The sequence below is a fragment of the Eumetopias jubatus genome, unplaced genomic scaffold (genome assembly GCF_037043125.1).
Source record: "Eumetopias jubatus isolate StellerSeaLion01/CBP00866 unplaced genomic scaffold, mEumJub1_p1.0 scaffold_11, whole genome shotgun sequence".
Lineage (NCBI taxonomy): Eukaryota > Metazoa > Chordata > Mammalia > Carnivora > Otariidae > Eumetopias > Eumetopias jubatus.
The window spans coordinates 122,805,451-122,827,330 of record NW_028274817.1 but is presented as its reverse complement, the minus strand read 5'-3'; the positions used below and the strand labels follow the sequence as shown (position 1 = coordinate 122,827,330).

At 47.1% G+C, this 21,880-nt stretch overlaps 1 protein-coding gene across 6 annotated transcripts in view; it reads right to left on the bottom strand.

The window, feature by feature from the left end:
• The window catches only part of PUDP (pseudouridine 5'-phosphatase), a 368,457-nt gene that overhangs the window by 294,787 nt on the left and 51,790 nt on the right, over positions 1-21,880 (bottom strand). For all 6 annotated transcript variants that reach the window (XR_015769493.1, XR_015769494.1, XR_015769495.1 and 3 more), the window contains exon 3: positions 10,235-10,464. Coding sequence is in view for 3 of the 6 variants with exons in the window: in XM_088028888.1 (XP_087885014.1) it covers positions 10,235-10,464 (230 nt within the window). In the remaining 3 variants the exon portion in view is untranslated. The remainder of the gene's footprint in view (positions 1-10,234; positions 10,465-21,880) is intronic.

Below are 21,880 nucleotides of genomic sequence, written 5' to 3'. Positions count from 1 at the left end.
CAGGGAGACTGGCCAGCAGACACCGCACAAGGCATCAGCTTTTCGGCTCTACCCAGGGAAGACGCAGAAGGAAAATCCTTTGACCTCCCACGGGTTTATCTCACAGAGTTCAATCTTTTAGCTTCCAGCGCAGTTTCTCCCTTTAGGAACACAGCGGCAGTAAGGAGCTCAGACCCACATTCAGCCACGTGTCATCTCTACCGAGTGAATGGTCGCTTGTGCTAGACCCAGGTCTCTGAGTGTGGCACCAGCCTTCTCCTGACCAGGAGCACCTCAGGACCCGGGGGCGAGTAGCAGCGGGTCAGCAACAGGATCCTGGAGGAATCAGGAATCCGATCCCCTAGATGACAATCTAGAACCAGCAGAGAAGGAACCCAGGCAGAAAGCCCAGGGCTAGGTGGCCGGCAGCAGCTTTACTCCTTCAGTAAATGTAATTTCAACACATCCTGAGAGTCTTAGCTGCATTTTGTAAGTGGGGAAAACCGAAACTGAGAGAAAGCACGGTAGTGGGCAAACAGGCCCCAAAGATGTCCACGCCTTACTGACCAGAACCTGGGACGGTGGTCCCTCACATGGTAGAGGGGCTCTGCAGATGGAATTCAGGTATGGACCTGATGATAGGGCGGGTGTTGTAGATTGAATGGCGGGGGGGACTCTAATCAAATCAGGTGTTCCCTGAAAAGCTGTAAACTTCCTCTGGCTGGAGTGGGAGAGATGCTGCAGAGACAGAGATTTCAAGTGTAGGGAGGGTTCGATGCACCTTCCTCCTAGGCTCTGAGAGAGGGGACCGGATCAGACCTGCATGAGCGGAGGGCAGAGAACCAGGTACAGCCAGCAAGGGAAGCGGACCATGGTCCTAACCTGATTCTGCCCGCTACCTGATGAGCTGGGAAATGGGTTCTTGCCAGAGCCTCCAGATAGGAGCCCAGCCCTGCCTGGCTGACTTCTTGATTCCACACCCGAGTCCTGGAGCGGGGAAGCTACACCCCGAACTCTGCCCTAGGGAACCCAGAGATGAAACCCGATGTTGTTTCAAGCGACTAAGTGTGTGGTAACTGGTTACGGCAGCAGTGAGAAGTGACTAAAAGGGACGAGTCCAAGGTTAAGGCTCAGAATTCACGTGTAAGGCTTTGCAAATATACTTATAGATATTATAAATCATTGTGGAAAAAAATAAAAAAACAACCGACACACCCTCTAGTCGTGCTCAGAGGTCTCTAGCTAATAAAACAAACCAGGTATTCAAGGAAGAATGTGCACTAATTTATTGGTGGCTGAGAGAAAGGAACTGGGCAAGAAATTCCCATCCCAATGGCCAATCTGTTTTCCTTGTGCTAAATTCACACCCAAGTTCCTCGTGCATTCGTCTGGGGGACGATGTTTTGTGTTAGCAAACAATGAGACGCTGTATTTTAATCCTGTCGACGGCATGAGATATGTGATGGGGCTGTGGACTTTCAGAACTAGGAGAGTGTTCAAGAATAGCAGGTCCAAGGTCCCCAGGGCCCCTCAGAGATTTGGATCCTCTCACAAACACTTCGGACAAAGCTGCTGCCAAGTTGGGGCTGAAGCGGGTGGCAGATGTCCCCATCAGCCTGGGACTGAGTTCCCAGGGCACAGAGATTCGGGGCTACAACTGTGACAGTCCCCAGCCACTCGAAGTGACCTATGCACTCTAGCTTAAACACACAAAGTAATGGGGACATGTCCCAGTTTAGACAAGCCTTTTCAAAAAAACCAGAAAATCACCCCTCACTTTTTTAAAGGGCATCCTTGGAAATTGCTGGGGCATATTAACTACCTCAGTATTTATTTAACCCTAATTGTGACGAATGCCATGTTTCTCAACCGTGGTATTCATGATTACTCGCTACGGAGCATCTGCAGACATGTCCCCCCGGCAAAAGGCTCCGTGCATGACACGTTAGCGACGCAGGGCAGTAGGCTAAGACGGAGTGTGGGAGGAAGCAGCGAGGGATGGAGTGGCCAGGCTGAGGGGTTTTCACACTGCAAGGTGGCGGGGGCCGTGGGGAGAGCCACGAGGGTGCTACCACACCAGTGTCCACAAACCCTGAAAAGGCAAAAGCACCAATTTATGGAGAAACCCACAGTACCGTTGGCTATCTGTCTCCGCTCTCCCATTGTGGCAATACGGCTCCTGTCTAGTAGGCATTAGCGGAATGCACAACTGTTTAGTGAATTTTCTTAGAAATCCAAGATACAAGGCATCCTTTTAAATACCTGGCATCCGGCCCCACTGTCCCTGGGAGCGTGGTGGCTTGATACACATAGGTCACACTCTTCATGCTGTCATGACAGCCTACTGAGAACCATCATTCTCGGAAACTGCTGATAACGTGAAGATTTCACAAGCCCGTGCACAAACACACGGGGAACTGAGAAAACCGCTGAGCCCTTCTACTGGCACAACCACATTGTAAGAATAAATTATGAAGGAGCCCCTCCAGTTACGTCACAAATCATGGTCACAAAAGTCGCTCCTGGCACCCCATCTCAGCAGTTTACGTTTTGCGTGGATATAGGCGTCTGTGGGTATGAATCTCAAGAATGAGGGAAAAAAATCAATTGCTTCGCCATGGGTTTACCGGGAGTCACAATGAACAGAAGTCACCAGAAACAGCACGCGTGGACAGAGCGCGGAGCTCCTGGCAGGTTAACGGTCTTTGTAATTGCAAAGGAAAAAGGTGCCGTCATCGTGTTTGCTTATTCGCTTCAGCCAATCTGAAGATGCTGGGCAAACATCAAGAGCAATTACTACCCACACTCGATTCTGAGACGAAGACGAGTGCCCATTCAGTTGATCTGGGCACAAGAGTGCGTGGGAGGTACATCATACCTGCTGTCCAGGGAGATTACATCTCTCCCGTTCTTCCATTAGCTACAGTGAACACCAGGTAATTATGTGTGTGATTCCTGCAAACATGGTATTGTTACAGAAGTAGCCTCTGCCTATGAATTGTGGCTAGCCCATTTCTCAATGTCGATTGCAAATGTCCCCCCGCCCCCCCGGCCCCGGAAGCGAAGACCATCACGTGCTGTCATCTTTACTCAAGGGCGCTGCCAGCAGGAGGGCGGATGCCGCGGAAGGTCTGGAAAGATGAGAGGGGGCATTTGTGAGGTCCTTAGCATGGAGGATGTCGCTGGGCAGGATGGATGGACTGAATCACCAGGGCAGTGGAGGCATGTGGGCGGGAAGGGAGGACCTGAAGGAAAGCAGCAGGTCCCAGGAGAGGTCTCGACGGGCTGGAGGGTAGATGGACCAGAAGCTGGGAGAGACAAGGCAAAGACTCGGCCACACAGGATCACAGTGCCTGATTGTGGGTGGCGGTCCGGGACGAAGGCAGCGTTTGAGAATCACACACAAGCTAATTCCAAAGCGAGGCGGCCATGGGAGCTCAGCAAGCCAAGGGTGCTGAGTCTGGCCAGTGAGATGCTGAACAAACAGGAGGTAGCAAGGAAGTGACAGAGGGCTTGCTGGAAAAGGAATAGTGGGACACTTCAGGGGTCCAGGAGCTCCGTTCAGAACATGCTCCAGTGCCTCAAGGATTACACTGAACTGAGACAAGTGAGAATCAACAGCTGCAGGGAGAGCGTTTTTATGAATTCTCCTTATCTTCCACAAAGCACAGGCTCTTAAAGAATTCAGCTGCCAGAAACGCCCTCCCTGGGAGGTTTATAACCGGGGAAAGTTGACTCTGACTGCTGAAGGAAGGTCAGCACAGGTCAGCACCTGGATAAGAAATCGCCTAAACGTTATGACACTGTCATAAAGCTATTGCATCTCCCACCTGTTCTAAGAGCCCATTTATTTTTCCTGACAGTCATTTGTTCTCCTGAAAGTGTCCCTCTGTCTTTCTCCAACCCCTATTAAGATGGTATATAAGCCCCAGACTCCAACTGCCTCCTTGGATCACATTTTTCCTGTGAACCGCCACAACCATAAGTGAGTAAAAATCTGTCTTGTCTCTTACTAATGCCTTTTGTCAGTTTAATTTACAGGCACCCGATACAGAACCTAAGAGAGTACAGGAAACGTTTCTCCTCCCAGACACTGCGATTTGGAAAACAAGCAACCTCGTCCATGGAAACTGAGTATGGACACCAAGCATAGGCAGGTTCAGTGAAAGAAAAGAAATCAAAGGGTAGTGACCGTGCAGGTAATATTCAAGATAGTTGGGATTTTTTTCTTTTTTTTAATGCAGTACGGGAGGGCTTGATAAATCATGCTGCAGGAGATATTAAATAATCCTGAAGCCACTGTATTTTGCTCAGTGGTTGTGAGAGACAAGACGAGAAAGTGGTCATGAGGCCTGGCCAGTGACGGTGGAGGCTGCTGGGTCCCTGAGGCCACTGCAGGAGCAGAGTACGAGAGCACAGTGACTCTCCTCACCCCCAGAAGGTGCTCCAGCATGGCTATGCCTCTGCTGAGAGTGGGAGGCTACCTAAGGAACATCCAACGATGCAGAAGACAGAGGGCCCTGCACTGCTCACCTGGCCACCAATTTAAGTTTAAACTTGACACAGCAATGCATGTGCTTGCTTCCCATTATTCTGGGAGGTAAAGAAGTTCTTCCCAGAGAGCCAAAAATGGCAGGAGCACGTTGATAGCCCACGCCTGTCGGCAGACTTTGAGGACGGAGACAGTGTACGGTAAAAAGAGGTACTGAAGGTGGTTCTTAAATTAACATGTTTCTTTGACAAGAGGTCAGGTAAAATATATTAACTGCCCTTTTCCCACACTGAAAAGTCAACTCGGGTGATTCCTCCTGTAATTGAGAGAATGGTCTTAGTTTTACCAGGAAGACATTATACAATTAGAACTCACCAACTATAACGGCTTTATCATTTTTTTTTTTTTTTTTTTTACTCTTTAGGTGTATAAACGCTTAATTTGCAGAACTTTCTTAAAAACAAAAGAAAATAAAAGAGGAATAAACAAAAAACCTTGAAACTCAGTTCTTAACAAGAAAGCTAAAACAGCCCAGTAGTAACGACCATGCTTCCTGGAACGGACTTCAGGATTGACTTGTAATAAAAGTCAACCCATGTCCCGTGTCCATGACGCCATCATCCCTTTTACTTCGCACCAGAGCAGTGAATGGAGAACTCACACACCCCGAGGACCTGGGGGTGACTCCCAGCTTGACCCCCAACCCGCCTGGTGGCGCGGGGCCTGGCCGCTCACGCCTGCAAGGCCGCAGAAGCGCATGCTCTCGGACCACCTGGGCACGGCTCACACCTGCCGTACGCCTCCTTGGCACACGGCAGGCACTCAGTGAGTGCTTGTGAGTGCTGAGGATGGGTTCAGGGGACTTGTTGGAGACGGCACCACTTTTGCTTATTTTTAGCACCAAAGAATGACAAATGCATATAGCTTCGAAGTAATCGTTTCCGTGAGAACGTGTTTCATGCGAGCGCTGTTAGGCATCTTCTCCTGGAAAAATGGTAACTAACACTTTTGACATAATTTCTTCCTGTGACACTGTTTGTTTTGTCTTCCTCTGTATTACTACCACTGTACGTAATTAATTGGATGACACCCACACGTAATAAATTCCCGCCGGCAACTGTGAATCTCTCCAGCGACTTAATAATCATAGGAAATGCCCTTGAACTTGGCAAGCACGCTTCTCTTCCGGCTAGCGCTGCATCAAAGAGAAAGCAGTGGGACATGTTCAAAGAACCTTCTCCTATTCCAACAACCCTCTTGGCAAGTGCTTCACGTATGAGGTAGAAAAAAGAATCCAAGCACAAAATTAAGGGTGTGTCCACAACAAGGAGCCTGTTCAAAACTTCCTTTAGTGTTACCACATGCAGATCACCCGAGGAGAAACCCCAAAAGCCTTGACTATATTTGCCTAAGAAACATGACGAGAAAGGTTTCATTTCTGCAAGACAAATGCACGCATAAATAAACATGGATTAGCAACAAGGGTAATGTCTAGAACACTTTATGAGCTAAATTACTGTTAAGATATGCAACTGCTTGTTTTTCTTTGACAAGTTTAAAACAAATGTTATCAGTGAGAAGAACATGGGGATATGCAGACAATATGGGAGCTCTGGAGCTCTGTGTTCACTATGCAGCTGTGTCTTCGTTGTGCATGGTGTCACTGCAAATGGCCTCATGCAAAGCGGGTATGAGGGCAAGCGTGTGCTTTCCCTATAAACTCTGTTTCCCCACATGCTTTAAAACACGTTTGTTTGGGCGCCTGGGTGGCTCAGTTGTTTAAACGACAGCCTTCGGCTCAGGTCATGATCCTGGAGTCCTGGGATCAAGTCCCACATCGGGCTCCCTGCTCAGCGGGGAGTCGGCTCCTCCCTCTGACCCTCCTCCCTCTCGTGCTCTCTGTCTCTCATTCTCTCTCTCACAAATAAACAAAATCTTAAAATAAATAAATAAATAAATAAATAAATAAATAAATAAAACACGTTTGTCTCTCACAACCACTGAGCAAAATACAATGGCTTCAAGATTATTTAACATCTCCTGCCACGTTTCCATTGATACGGTGCTTTTCAAAGGAAGGAATGGCTACCATGGGAAGAGACGTAGTGTGTTTTCCCTTTAATGGCCTCCACCATACAAGCAGCTCATGTGAGGGCCAATATCCTAGGTAATCTTTATCAGCTCCTTCAGATCCTACTGAAAGTAGGTGCCTGCAGACTCTGAACGGCTCTGGGAACCAGTCTGTGCGGCGTGGCAGCTTCATGTCACTTGTGAATCAATAGCAACGTGCACCCAACAAGGAAAATGGCTTTCCTAGCAGGAGGGCTTCATCATCTGAAGGTACAGAGCACTTCAGGAAGCGAGGTTCTTAGGAAAAAGAAGACATTCCCGTGGAATTTGTAGGAGGATGCCAAGCATGCGGGCATACTGATGCCCCAATACACGCTGCACCCCACATCTGTGCCGGCAGCCCTGGAAAGGGGCTCCTCTTTCACTCTATGGCTCAGGGACCCGGCGACTGGGGGCTCGTCCCTCATCGTACAGCTGCCATCGAGCTGGCAGAGATTCGAACCAGCCCAAGTATGTGTACTGACACACTATCAATGGTACTGCTATCACTCAACGATCCCTTACGGCAGTGATGTTATTAAAAAAACGTACGTTTGGTCTCGGTCACTGGCTCCTGGCATAAAAGTCCTAAAGCCCTTGGAATTTCTTGAGCAATCTTGGAGCTATCTTTTGTTATTCGTGATGAGCCCCATTCGTGAGTGTCTGCTAATCACGTGACTATCCGAGATTGCTTACATAGCTTTGGGATGGGTTCCAGAAAGACCAAGACACACTTAGAGGACAAGACTTCCAGCCCTAACCCCGACCTCCAGACGCAGTGATTTGATCACCAATGGGCAATGACTTAATGCGTAACGCCTACGTCATGAAACCTTTAGTCAGACCTCTCAAGAATGAGGTTCTCAGAGCTTCTGGGTTGAGGGACACACTGAGAAGCTGCGACAGGGGCACCGGGAGGGCATGGGAGCTCCACGCCCCCAGCCACCCATGCCTGGCCCTAAGCATCCCTTCCACGGGGCTGCTCCTGACTTGTAGCCTTCATAATAAATCAGAAAACACATGTAAAACGTTTCCCTGAGTGCTGTGACTCATTCTAGTGAATGACTGAAACAGACAAAAGGGGCCTAAGAACGCCCCCAAATTTGTAGTTGGCTAGGCAGGAAGGTGGGTGGCATGGACGCCCCAGTTTCGGATGGCACTGGAGGCGAGGGCACCGTGTGAGACTGAGTCCTGAAGCTGGGGGTGTGCACTGCTTCCTTCTGGCGGTTAGTGTCAGGAATGAACTGAAGTGTGCGATGGCCTGCTGGTGTCAAGGATCAGAGAGGAGCACCTGACTCACACACGTTTACTGCCTTCGCAGGGTCAAGTCAGTAAGTTGGACCCCGAGCCAAACAAAACAATATACAACAAACACAATAACAGATCAATGAAACATGCCCCAGCCCCTCAGCTTCACTTGGAAGCAGGTTTTTGAGTAAGTCTTGCGATCTGAACTGTGCTTGTGATTTGGGTCAGAAAAGGGCGGCATCACATCTCTGGCTCTCTGTGAGTGAGGGGAGGAGAGAGCTAGAAAAGAACGGTCACGAAATGTTCTTCCCTGAACTAATTCTAACCCAAAGTCCCTAAAAACAGGAACCAACAACAACACAGGAACCCACTGTCATCCGGAGGAATGCCCTCCCTGCTGCCAGCACACAACGGCACCAGCAGAAACCTGAGCCTCTTGACTCAATCCCCATGTCTTTCTAGAATCAGCAGGGCACACAGTCAGACCTCAGCCCATCCCCTTTCAAGACTGTCTCTCTTGGGGCGCCTGGGTGGCTCAGTTGGTTAGGCGACTGCCTTTGGCTCAGGTCATGATCCTGGAGTCCCGGGATCGAGTCCCACATCGGGCTTCCTGCTCAGCAGGGAGTCTGCTTCTCCCTCTGACCCTCTTCCCTCTCGTGCTCTCTGTCTCTCATTCTCTCTCTCTCTGAAATAAATAAATAAAATCTTTAAAAAAAAAAACAAAAAAAAGACTGTCTCTCTGGTGTTCTGGAATCAGCAGGGCATACAGTCAGACCTCAGCCCGCCCCTTCTTGAGACCGTCTCCCTGGTGTTCTGGAATCTGCAGGGCACACAGTCAGACCTCAGCCTGCCCCCTCTCAAGACCGTCTCCCTGATGTTCTAGAATCTGCAGGGCACACAGTCAGACCTCAGGCCGTCCCTTCTCAAGAACGTCTCCCTGGTGTTCTGGAATCTGCACGGCACACAAGTCAGACCTCAGCCCGCCCCTTCTCAAGACCGTCTCCCTGGTGTTCCAGAATCCGCAGGGGCACACAGTCAGACCGCAGCCTGTCCCTTCTCAAGACCATCTCCCTGGTGTTCTGGAATCTGCAGGGCACACAGTCAGACCTCAGCCTGCCCTGTCTCAAGACTGTCTCCCTGATGTTCTAGAATCTGCAAGGCACACAGTCAGACCTCAGGCCGTCCCTTCTCAGGAACGTCTCCCTGGTGTTCTGGAATCTGCAGGGGCACACAGTCAGACCTCAGTCTGTCCCTTCTCAAGACCGTCTCCATGGTGTTCTGGAATCTGCAGGGCACACAGTCAGACCTCAGCCTGCCCCTTCTCAAGACCGTCTCCATGGTGTTCTGGAATCCACAGGGGCACACAGACCTCAGCCTGCCCCTTCTCAAGACCGTCTCCCTGGTGTTCTGGAATCTGCAGGGGCCCACAGTCAGACCTCAGCCCCCTCCCTCTGAAGACCGTCTCCCTGGTGTTCTGGAATCTGCAGGGGCACATAGTCAGACCTCAGCCCGCTCCCTTCTCAAGAAGTCTCCCTGGTGTTCTGGAATCTGCAGGGGCACACAGCCAGACCTCAGCCCGCCCCCTCTCAAGACCATCTCCCTGGGGGTGTTCTAGAATCCGCAGGGCACACAGCCAGACCTCAGCCCGCCCCCTCTCAAGACCGTCTCCTTCTTGCGCTGGAATCCGCATAAGCAGGCAGTGGAGCCTAAGCTATCCATCCCAAAAGTAACGGTACAGGGAGGAGAATCTGAAGCAAAGCTGAACAAACACTATCCCCTGGCTCTAAACAGACTTCCAGGTCGCTGTCACCTTTTGCTCCATGTCCACTGTGCGCCCTGCATGATGGAAGTATTGTACACAGGCTGTAGAGGGCACTGGAGCACAAATTCCACCAGTGCCTCCGTCCTGCAGAAAAACAGAAACCTGGAAACTTCATGATAAAACCAAAGGTCACTATGAGCAAAAACCTTGCAATAACAAGATACCCCTCAACAAGCATTTGGAGGGGGGGGCACCGTGAGTTTTGATGATTGACACCTGTGTTGTTATCAATATGTTCCTTGAAGGCTGCTCACTGCGAATAAGGATGCTGCCCTCCCACATCAGTACAGCCCCCTTCCCTGCAGAATGTCCACTGGACAGTGTTCCGTCAAACATAAGCTTTCTAACATACCATCTGTGCATCCCGGATCGCTGACCTGCTGACGCGGGGGCACATGCTCCCCCCACAAAACTGACATGATCTGACCGTGTCCCTCTCCCAGGGCCACCCTACGGCCCTGCTCTCCACGGTGGCCCTCCCACAGCGGACACGAGGCCCTCCAGTCATGGACAAACCCCGCCCGGGGGCTGCACCGGGCAACAGGGCTGCTGCCGCCACCACTTCTCCTCACTGCTGGCCTTACCTTCTCCATGGGAGGAGGAGGAGAAAATCTCTTCGCACAGGCTAGAAATATGTCGGGATCTGGTTTCCCATTCTTCACTTCGGGGTCATCCCCCAAAACGATGTGGTCAAACAAGCTGAAGAACTCCTTGTGTCTGCTGGTCTTCATCTCAAACGATGTGCGGCCAGAGCTGGTGGCAACGGCCAAGGGCACACCATGCTTTTGCAGGTGGTGGATGAGTTTCTCCACGCCTAGGGAAGAGAAGGGAAAGCCTTCAGGGAAGTGGAGGAAGCACAGGGCCACCAGGCCTCCTGGGGATGCCGTGCCAGCTCTGGGACCTTGACTCTCTGCCACCTATTCTCAGGAACAATCTGATCTGACACACATGACCTGAACGGGAGGGCTAGGGGCTCTGAAACACACCTACTCAAACCAAAACTCAAAAAGCAATTCAGGGCTTCCCTATAGCATTTCCCAAAGTAACAGAAGGCAATTTCACTGGAAAGAAACACTGCTTTGTTTGCCGGTCCTCTTTTGCTGAAATGTGGAAGCCAGGCAGAGTGAGCCCAGGGAGGTACCTCTGCACTTGGTGGGCCATGGTTTGTTTTGTTTTGTTTTGTTTCCGGAAGCAATGATTATGCAATGATTATGCTGTTGGTGTTTCCTGAGAAAACTCGCCATGCTACTGAAAGCAATTCAGTCATTCGTCACTGCCAGGGAGAGGAAATCCTGAAAGGGCCTCTACCAGAAGCGGAGGACAAAGACCAGAGCTGAAGGAGAGCTGTAACGCTACCTGATAAGGGAACAGAGGATGAAACAGACCTTGCTGAATGCGGCTGAGCTACAGCAGCAACACATCACATGGAAGGAACACCTCCCACACTCTCAGTCACTCTAAGTGTTAAGTACAGGGAACACGGAGGTGAATACCATTATTCAGAGAGCCACTGGAGAGAGGGCTGGTTATCAGAAACCTGTTGAACACAACGGTACTTTCCACCTGGAAACCTTTGCCGACTATGACAGTAACGTCTAAATCCACACACAACACTAATTATCTAAAGCAATATTTTAAATAATCATATAATCATTACTGTTTTAGTAACTGCATCAGGCGATGTCCCTACTTTCTTAATCGCTACAAAAAAGACAGACACACTCATTTTTTTCAAACAGCTAAAGCTGTTCACAAAGACAACAAATACTGTGAGCCTTTGACCTTTAAGAGAAATAGTCCGGAGATGTTCAAAGGAAGATTCAAAGGATCTTAACTCTGTGCAAGGACAACATTAAAACTTAAAAAAAAAAAAAGCAAAATCTAGCACTCTCCTGGATGTGAAATTCACAGTGTCTGACATCTAATCAAGAGTTACCACACCTACACATAAGCGGACATACACAACGCATGTCCAGGAGAAAACAGCAATCAAAAGAAATGAACAGAGACATGGCTGTGATGAAGGAATTAGCATATCATGACCTTCTAGAAGCTTTATAAACTGTATAAATACGCCCAAGTTCGAGACTACCATCAGAATGGAAAAAATGAAACAGAAACAAAATTGATATCCAATTAGATACTATCTTCAGAAAACTTACTTTAAATATAATATTCAGGCAGGTTAAAAATAAATGGATTGAAAACCACGTATTTTGTAGCTACCAATCAAAAGTAGGGCTAGCTATATTAATAGCAGAAAAGTGTGCTTTAAAACAAGGAATGAGAGTCTCAGAGATAACTAGGTACATTTCATAATAACAAGTAGGTCAACTGATCAACAAGACATAATTCTAAATGTGTATGCATCTTATAACAGAGCTTCAAAATACATAAAGCAAAAACTAATAGAACTGCATAGAGAAACAGACTGAGGTTACGTGGAACAAGCAGAGAGAAAGTAGAATACAGCAGACTTCAAAAACACTATCAAGCAACTTAACTGATTTGACATTTATATAACACTTCACCCAAAATAGCAGAATACAAATTATGTTCAAGTGCACCTAGAACATTCAATAAGATAGAACATGAGTCTGTGAGCTATAAAAAATTCTAAAACATTTTACAATAATTGAAATCATTCAAAATATGTTCCCTGATGATAAAAGAATTAAAATAGCTATCAATAACTGAAAGGTATGTGGGAAAAAATATTTGGACATTAAACAAGTTTCTATGTAAGACACGAGTCAAAAGATGAAGTCACAAAGGGAAATTAGATAATCTTTCGTAGAGAACAAAAAGCTAACATATCAAAATTCATGGGATGTGGCTGAAACATTGTTTAGAGGAAAACTGATGGCACTAAATGCTTGTATTACAGAAGGCGGTCTAAAACCAGTCATCTAAGTTGTCCCATTAAAAACTAGAAGAAAGTAGACCAATGATTTAAGCTTTCACCCTAAGAAAGTGAAAGAAAAGAGCAAAATCAAGTTAAAGCAAATAGAAGGGAAGAAAAAAAAAGAGAGGAAATCAATGAAACAGCATAAAAGAGAATACAGAAAATCAATTAAATGAAAAGCTGGTCCTTTGAAAAGTTCAATTTAATTGGCAGACTGTTAGCCAAACTGATCAAGAAAAAAAGGAAGATCCAAATTTAACAGTGCTAATAATTAGAGGACATCTCTACAGATCCTTAAATTCATTAAAAGTATTAAAAAATATGATTATGAGCAGCTTTATGCCAATACATTTAACAGCTTAGATAAAATGGAGAGACTCTTTAAAAGATACAAAGCTCACTCAAGAAGACAGTAATAACCTCAACAGCCCTATTCCTTGTAAATAATTTGTAGTTAAAAAAAAAAACCTTCTCATATGTAGGACTGGATGGCCTCACTGGTGAACTTAACACACACTTGAGAAAGAAACAACACCAATCCTGAGCAAGCATTTCAGAAAATAGGAGGGAATGTGTTCCAACTCATTTCATGAGACCAAGTACTTCTGTGATACCAGAGCTGAACAAAAGCCAGACAAGAAAACTACAGATCCATATATCTCACGTTAACACCTTCTTCGCACTTAAAAACGGTTTCAACCAGTACTAGTCTTCTACATAATCAGTTTCCACGAAGTCTGAATACATTAGTTGGAAGGATGAAGATGCCAAAACACTCAATTAGTTTGCAACAACCACTGATTAATATCATGGATTACATCTATTAGCTAAATTTCAATTAAAAACCTTTACCTCACTGGTGGGTGGCAGGAAAGAATGCTTATGATAAAAACAAAGCCAATAACAAAACTTTGTCTGGGTACAGTAATTAAAGGTGAGGACTGTTAACCTTAAAAATAAAACTGCTAGTCATTCTACCAGCAAAAATGGACTGACTCGGGAAGAGCAGAGAATCACAGTCCGGGAGAAGCGAGTTACGGCAAAACCACAGGCAAGTCCAACAAAGAAAAGAGAGGGACATTATTTTACGGAGAAGAAGGAGGAAGTTGGAGGGGTTGTTTTGAACCAAAGTCCACTGGAGAAACGCAAAAGTCCAGAATGAAGATGGTTTCTCATTGGCTGAGTTGCAGGGGAGGTAGGTTTCTAATAGAAGATGCAGAGTACATCTTTCCCTGTTGGGGCCTGTAATTGGTGAGTGTTTCTTGTTGACGATTCCTCTGTTCAAGCTGTAATTGATCATTCTTTCTGTGATTGACATTGAGTGGGACAGCTTCACCCACCAGCCTCCCTTCTGGTATCCCATGTCCACTTTAGTGAGGTTTCTCCTTATATATGTTCACAGTATCAAAATGATATGAATTTAAAACAAGATTTTCAAATTACTAGATTACACAAGAACAAACCACACTTAAAAAAAAATAATGGAGCATATTTAAACACCCAGCTGTCTCTAAAACACATGGGAAAAGAAAGTTTTGCTGAAAATGTTCTTTTGTGCTATTCATTAAAAAAAAAAAAAATTACATATAGTTTCTATCATGTTAGCTAATGCCATCAACATTTCTCGTTCGGTGAATGTTTCGTCCTGTACCTACGTAACAGTAAAGTACTATAGGTACACAAAGGCACAGCGACAAACCTATATGGGAGGGTGCATACTCAACACCTGCATTGAGAGGGGAATGAATCACAAATGGTTCCGCAGGACTGTTTTCCAATCAGCCACAGCGTCCTGAGCGCCTTGGCTGAGACCAGTGTGAACATGAGACCCAAGAGAAGGATGCGACTGCAGTCCTCTGGGTGAGACATCAGGCCAACATGCGTCCTCTTCATGCTCAATGTTATCGCCTATCAAATAGCAACGACCAGCTCTCCTCGCGGAGCTGCTACATGGGAGTGCAAGTACACGGTCACGCACGTAAAATCACCTCGGTGGCTGCTCGACAGCCATGACAGTAAGCCCCAAATAAAAGCTCGCCGTTGTCATGATCATCAGCTAAAACTAGAGGATACAGTCACTAAGAAATCATTCAAATCTCTGGATATATAATTGGCTGACTCCGTAAAAAAAACTTCTGTACTCTTTAACTACTCTCTTATTCAGTCACTGCCCCTGAGAAGCAAAAGACTAAAAACGTAAGTGGAGTTCTACCCTGAAGAGAAGCTGGTTAATTAAATATATAAATGAAATCCAGCTAACAGCTTCTGGCCCTTGGCGTGCTGAAGTCGGTTTAAGGGAAGGGCAAAAAGACAGATATCTCTTGCTACAAAGAATCAGCTCTCAGAGGATGAATCTACAGGGGAAGAAATATAAAATGTGAAGAATCAGCAGTCTTGATAGGAAGAATGCTTTCCTCTTACTTCATCCTAAAGACCTGAGACTGATGAGAGAGAACAGGGATGCTGCCATTAAAATGGATTTGGAAAAGGAAAAATGTAGAAAAGATTGAGATCTGACCTGAGTTAAGGTATTTCTCTGGAATTCATTCATTGAGTGGATATATCTGTGAACATCCTATTAGCTCAGGCTGGTGTGTCCTACTAGCACGACTAGCACTTGACCCTAAACACAAAGACCTACAGCGAGAAGTTAACAATATGGCGGAGATGAAACTTACACAGAAATGTGCACGCCATTAGGAACTATGGAGTGCGCACTGAGTGTGTAGATTTCTCTAGGGTTAGACCTGGGAAGACAATGTCAGTTAATGAATGCCACCAGCTACCCATAACCAGACAGACAATGATCCTGTCCTGGGACCACAGACACTCTGTAGGACTCTGCCCAGCCTAGACCTTCTATGGTGACAGTGTATGGCCGGCCCCCTCTTCACCCTGACCCACCCACGTGTAAGGGGCTTGGGTATAGTGCCTCTCCTGGAAAGTGTCTTTCACAATCCCCGGGAAGGCAGATAGGCTAATACCTTGGTATTACAGATCAAAGGCCTGGGATGGAGTAGAGTGGGTTGACTGGTGACCCCCGAAAAGATATGTCCAAGTTCTAACCTTTCGTCTAATGATCTTATGTGAAAAGAGGGTCTTTGTAGATATGATTAAGGATCTTGAGAAAAACATCATCCTGGATTTAGGGTGGGCCTTAAATGCAATGGCTAGTCTTTTAGTCTGTTTGGGCTGTTAGAACACAACGCCCCCAGACTCGGTGGCTTATAAATGACAGATATTTATTTCTCAGAGTTGTGGAAGTTGGAGATCAGGATAAAGGCACCACAGATTCCGACCTGGTGAGGCCCCTTGTGGAGCACAGTCAACTGGTCACTGTGTCCTCATATGGTAGAAGGGGGAGCTAGTTCTACGGGGTCTCTTTTATAAGGGCACTAATCCCATAGGTGAGGGCTCCACCCCCATGACCTGATCACCTCCTGACAGCCCTACCTCCTAATACCTTCACACTGGGGGATCAGGGATTCCAGGTATGAATTTTGTGGGGGGCACAAACATTCAGACCACAGCAACTGTGTCCCCGTAAGAGAAGAGGAGAGAGACAGAGAGACAGCCCTGTGTAGACAGATGCAGAAAACGGAGAGTTGCAGCCAGAAGTCGATGAATACCTGGAGTCTTCAGAAGCTGGAAGAAAGAAGGAAGGATCCTCCCCTAAGCTTCAGGAGGGTGTATGGCCCTGCCAAGGCCTGATTTTGGATTTTTGGTCTCCAGAACCGTGAGAACATAAATCTCTCTTGTCGTAAGCCACCATGTTTGTGGTCATTTGTTAGAGCAGCTGCAAGAAGCTAACACATGGTAGAAGACCAGAAACGTGACTGAGAAAGAGTGAAATTCATGACAGTAAGGGTGAAAATGTACTGGTGACATTGCACAAATTGGTAGCAGACAAGGAAGGACAGAGCTCGGGAAGGAAAAGGAAAAGAAACACACAAAGGAATAAACAGCTTTGCAGATGCTCTCCATTTCAGTAGGAAGAGGCCCCAGGAATGTCTAGCTACCAACTCCAAGACCCAAAGAGCTGGCAAGGGGCAGTCACTCCCCTGGGGCCAACAGCAGGGAGGCATGCAGGGTCCTGGGAGGTGGTGGAACAGTAGTTCTCAACGGGGGTTTTCCGACACCTCTCCTCACTCAGAGGAGATATTCGGCAGTGCCTGGACTTCAACTGGACCGATTTCTAGTCAGCGCCTGGTGATGGAGGGCCCATAGGCAGTGTGTTCACAGTCCCGGGGAGATCAACGAGTACTGACTCACCCTAGCCCTTTCAGGGGTGGATTCTAAGTCCTCCTGCCCTCAGTACGGGGATGGTGACGGAGATGACCGCACATTCTACCCTCGTGCCAGGATGCAGGATTTGAAGGACAGGCCCTTCTGAAGTGAGGACAATTCAGGTGAAGGGCTCCCCGTCTAGGAAGTGATGCTACACTGTGGACACAGCTCAGGAGCACTGAAATTTCCATCAGCCTCCTACCATATTCAGGTGGACATGACAATGATTTCCTGATCTACCATTTCATTTAAGGCACTGGATCTCAAGTGGGAGGAGGTCAGTTTTGCTCCCATCCCTGCTGGGGGACATCTGGCAATGTCTGGAGTTTTTTTGTTTGTTTGTTTGTTTTTTGGTTGTCACAACTGGGGAGTGGAATGCTCCTGGCATCCGGGGGTGGAGAGCAGGGATGCCGGTCAATATCCAAACTACAGTGCACAGGACTCCCCACAGCAGAATGAGGCATGCAGAACCCAATGTCACCACTGCTGAGGCTGAGAAGTCCTGCCTTAGCACGAGAGACTCTGTCTTGGAAACTCTGGCTTCTAAGAGGAATTTGGACTGTTCCTATGTGTCCAGCATCAGAGCACACCGAAGGGTACGATACGGAATAAGAAAGAACAGTGCCATCCATGTTGCTCTGGTCCAGAGTTCCCAGCCTGGAGAGGGGTCCGCATGTCAGCAAATCACAGTGTGATAATGACAATGTTTCATGTCTGCCTCCTCCCCTTTTCTGTAACTCAACCATTGTCTGAGGTCACGCTGACCTGGTATGCGCCCCAGTTTCCCAGCTCCTGTGCTACTTTCACTTTTGTCCACGGCAGACAGAATGCCCTGTCTGAAAGCCGGATCATTTATAAAATGGGATGGGGTGGGATGTCCACATCACATGGTTCCAGGTAAGAGAAAGTCACTGGTATGGACTGGAGCCCCTCTGAAATTCCCATGTTATAGCCTTAAGCCCCAGTGGGGTGGTGCTGGATGTGGAGACTTTGGGAGGTGATTGGGATTATATGAGGCCATGAGGTGGAGCCCCCATGAGATCAGTGCCCTTAGAAGAAGAGGAAGACACACCTCACTGGAACCTCACCGCGCTGGCACCCAGACCTTGTACCTCCAACCTCTAGAACGGTAAGAAATACATGTCTGTGATTTACACCACCCATAGTATTTTGGCATGGCAGCTCACGCTAAGACACAAAGATGAAAACATTACGCTGAGGCTACACCCTCAAGTCTTAGAAGATATTGGATATAGTTAATGTCCTTCCTGTATTAAAGTGGGCAGAGGAAGAGAGTTCCCCTCATTTCTGTGGCTCAGATGCACATCCCCAGGTGACCCAAAGCAACAGGCCTCTCACACATCACGTTTACAACCTTGTCACCCCACAATGAAGCCCACTAGGCAACTGGGCCTACACAGAGGACTCCCAATCAGGATTCTGGGGTATACGAAGTATACTCCCCAAAATTCATGTCTACCCAGAACCTTACAATGTGACCCTATCTGGAAATATGGTCTTTGCAGGTGTAATTGGTTAAGAATCTGGAGATGAAGTCATCTTGGATTTACAGGGTGAGCCCTAAGTCCAACAACTGGTGTCCTTATAAGGAGAGGATGCAGAAATGTGGGGAGGAAAGCCACGTGAAGAGAGGCAGAGATGGGAGGGACGCAGCCACAAGCCAAGGGATGCCTGGTGCCCCAGAATGTGGAAGAGGCAGGAAGGACCTTCCCCTAGTGCTGGCTTGGGGCACAAGTAGGAGCCTTCCACAAGGGAAAGCTATCATCTGGAGTAGGCCTTTTCCTTGGTGGTCCTTGAAACGTTGGTGTTTGCATCTTTGTCATGAGGTGACTCATGTCTCCAGAGAAGAGTGTTCCAGGATCTTGCCGGTTGTTGAGGTAAAGGGGCTTCAGCGGGCAAATGGTCCCTTCATCCCCCATGTTCTCTGCATCCTCCAGGAGCCTTCTTATTTGCCATCCGAAGCCTCTCTGGTTCAGTGTATGGAAGAGAATCCTGTGTTCTGCCTGGGGTGGGGAAGGATGGCATCTTGGATGCACAAAATGGGGCAGAGGACCCGGGGGTCCATCTCCCTCGCATCCAGGATTTCTACCCGCCCCGCAGTGCTGTTTGCCCTGTTTCATCCTGCCTTCTGTGAAACACGCATCCAGCCTGCCGTCTATTTTTAAATGCAAAAAGAGTCAAAAGAAGAATATTTTGTGACACATGAAAATGATCTGAGATTCAAATTTCAATGTCCACACAGAAAGCTTTGCGGGAGCACAGCCACACCCATTCACATCTGTGTGGACTGTGGCTGCTTTCAGCTCAAAAGGTAGAGAAGTCAGTAGTTGAGACAAATGCCGTGCATGGTCTACAAAGCCAAAAAAGCAGAAAAAGTCTGCCGACCTCTGCTACATGGCAAACAGGTCTTGTGCATGCACCAGAGAAAAAACATCGGAAGTGATGGACAAATAAGAGGTAAATTTCATCGTGACAGAGGCCAGCCAGGCATTGGGATCTAAGTCTTCTGCCTCTTAGCCAAGGATGCTAGTGAGAAGCATCGCAGTTAACAGGGATTCTTCCAGAGGCCTTACCAGGGAATTACCATTCTAGAAAATGAATCCACAACCCCAGTGCTTTCTTCTGTCATACACTTAACTATTTGCTAATTATGCTCAAATTACTGGAGCATTATCAGAGCAAACTCAAAGTAATGTTGAGAATTTAAATATTTACAGGATGTACACATTGTATACACTGTATAATAAAATGGGATATCTAATGGGGAAATACACAGCACACAGGTATATTCAATGTTTAGCGACGGCTAATGTTCAACTCCTGTACTATGTGGTTCAATCAATGGGATAATTTCCCATACAAAACAGTTTATTCATCAGAGGTCCACCATTTCAATGCAACCGAAAAGGGTCAGAATTTTTAAATCTGCAAAATATTTTCTTCATCTTATGAAATTTAGTCTGTAGAAATCCCTACTGAGGAAAAATCGTGTATATAAAAATCAAATCACTCTGATAAACAAACATGTTTGAAATCTCCTTATTAAACTGCCATTTCAATAGACTGTGCAAAGACAAAGGAAATCAGTCAAATAAGATTCATATGACGCAGAGAGTATCTCAGTTGGAAGTTGCACATTATTTTCTGAAATGTGGGGCATTCAGAAGATGATCATTTCTGGCAAATTAGTGACACTTTGATCACATGCAGTGTTCTGCAGCTAGAATGTCAACTCACAAAGCTGCTGGTTTCCACCCGAGAAGATCCTTTGTCCCAGGAGGATCTGGAGACATCCCGGAGGTCCTGCCCTCTGCCCTCCAAGTCAGCCCCAAGCCCCACCCCATCTCGGCACACGGTCGTCTCTTCCGTCCAAGTGACAGATGTTGCCCTTCGTAACTTCTGCCATCACCTGGAAAACTCAGAATCCGCTATCTCTGCTTCCCAAACCGAGTAAAGGCCATTGTTCTGTGTCCCATAAAGGATCAGACAACAGGAGAGCAAGTCTTGTCCTCGCTCCACAGAAACGGCCCTGAGTGGTTGTCAAGTGCATCAGGAGCCTCCACTAAACAGATGTGACGATCAGGAGCCCTGTCCTTACACAATGACAGGGATCATTACGGAGACTCTTCAACGGGTGTGGCTGGCCGTCGGTGGTGAACGGGGGACATGAGGGAACATGTGGTAGTCTATTCTTTGACACCTGACTGGAGTACACGGGCCTCCTAGGTTTGCACAGATTCTAGAAAGACTAAGACACTCTGTAAAAAAGCATACTGTATTTCAACATTTCCTCCCATCTGTTTTGTTAATATTTGAAGAGAGTGGCCAATTACCATTGAGCCTTCAACAACGCAGAGGTGGGGGTGCTGAGCCTCACACAGTTAAAAACACATGCATAACGGCGCCTGGGTGGCTCAGGCGGTTAAGCGTCTGCCTTCGGCTCAGATCACGATCCTGGGGTCCTGGGATCGAGCCCCGCATCAGGCTCCCTGCTCAGTGGGGAGTCTGCTTCTCCCTCTTCCTCGGCCCCTCCCTCCCCCCCCCCCCACTCATTCTCTCTCTCCCAAATAAATAAAATCTTTAGGGAAAAAAAATGCAAACGTAACTCTGACTCTCCCCAAAATTAACTACGTAGAGCCTACCAATAACAAGCAGCCGATCAACACATATTTTGTGTGTGATGTGTATTATATACTGTGTTCTTATAATAAAGTAACCTGCAGAAAAGAAAATGTGACTAAGAAAATCATAAAAAATACATTTACCATACTCAACTGCATTTATAGAAAAAAAAATCTGCATCTAAGTGGGCCCATGCAGGTCAAGGGTCAACTGTATTTCAAAACACTGACAAGTCTGGAGAAAAATTTCATTCTGTGCCTTTGTTTATTTGACTGAAAGTTGCTTAAAGTGTTAATTTTATTTACTATGAATCACTTTTAAGGTTGCTGCTTCTAAGGATTTGTCACTCAAAATCAATGTACAAAACAGCTATTTAAATAGACTTTTATTTATAGCCCAAGAGAAAAATATCACAGGAAATGCTGATAGCTCACTGAATCTTAGTGAGTCTCTTTTATAAGCTCTGAGTAATAAGATAAAACTCTTGAAGTTCACTTGCGCAAGGAAGCACTAGGAACGTTACAAAACCAAGCCTAAAATAACGTGTCTGGTTCACCGCAGACGAAGCCGCCGAACTCCATGTTCACCATCACAGTCGCGTGCCAACAGCCTGCAAGTGCACAGGCCAAGAGCTCACTGTTCATGCTTCTCTGAGGCCGTGGTCCACCCTCACCGATACAGCATGAGCCCAGGGCCGCCGACGTCACCGAAGGGGCGTAAAGCTGCAGATGATACGAACGTACCGGACAGACTCGGGTTTCCAATGTGTGCACACGTACGTGGTAATGGAAAAGAAACGTGACCACTTTCCAAATAGCTCCCACCAGCAGTGGATTCCTTTTGCCTGCCTCATGCATCCAAAAGTGTGACCAAAATAACAGCAGACCCTACGCTG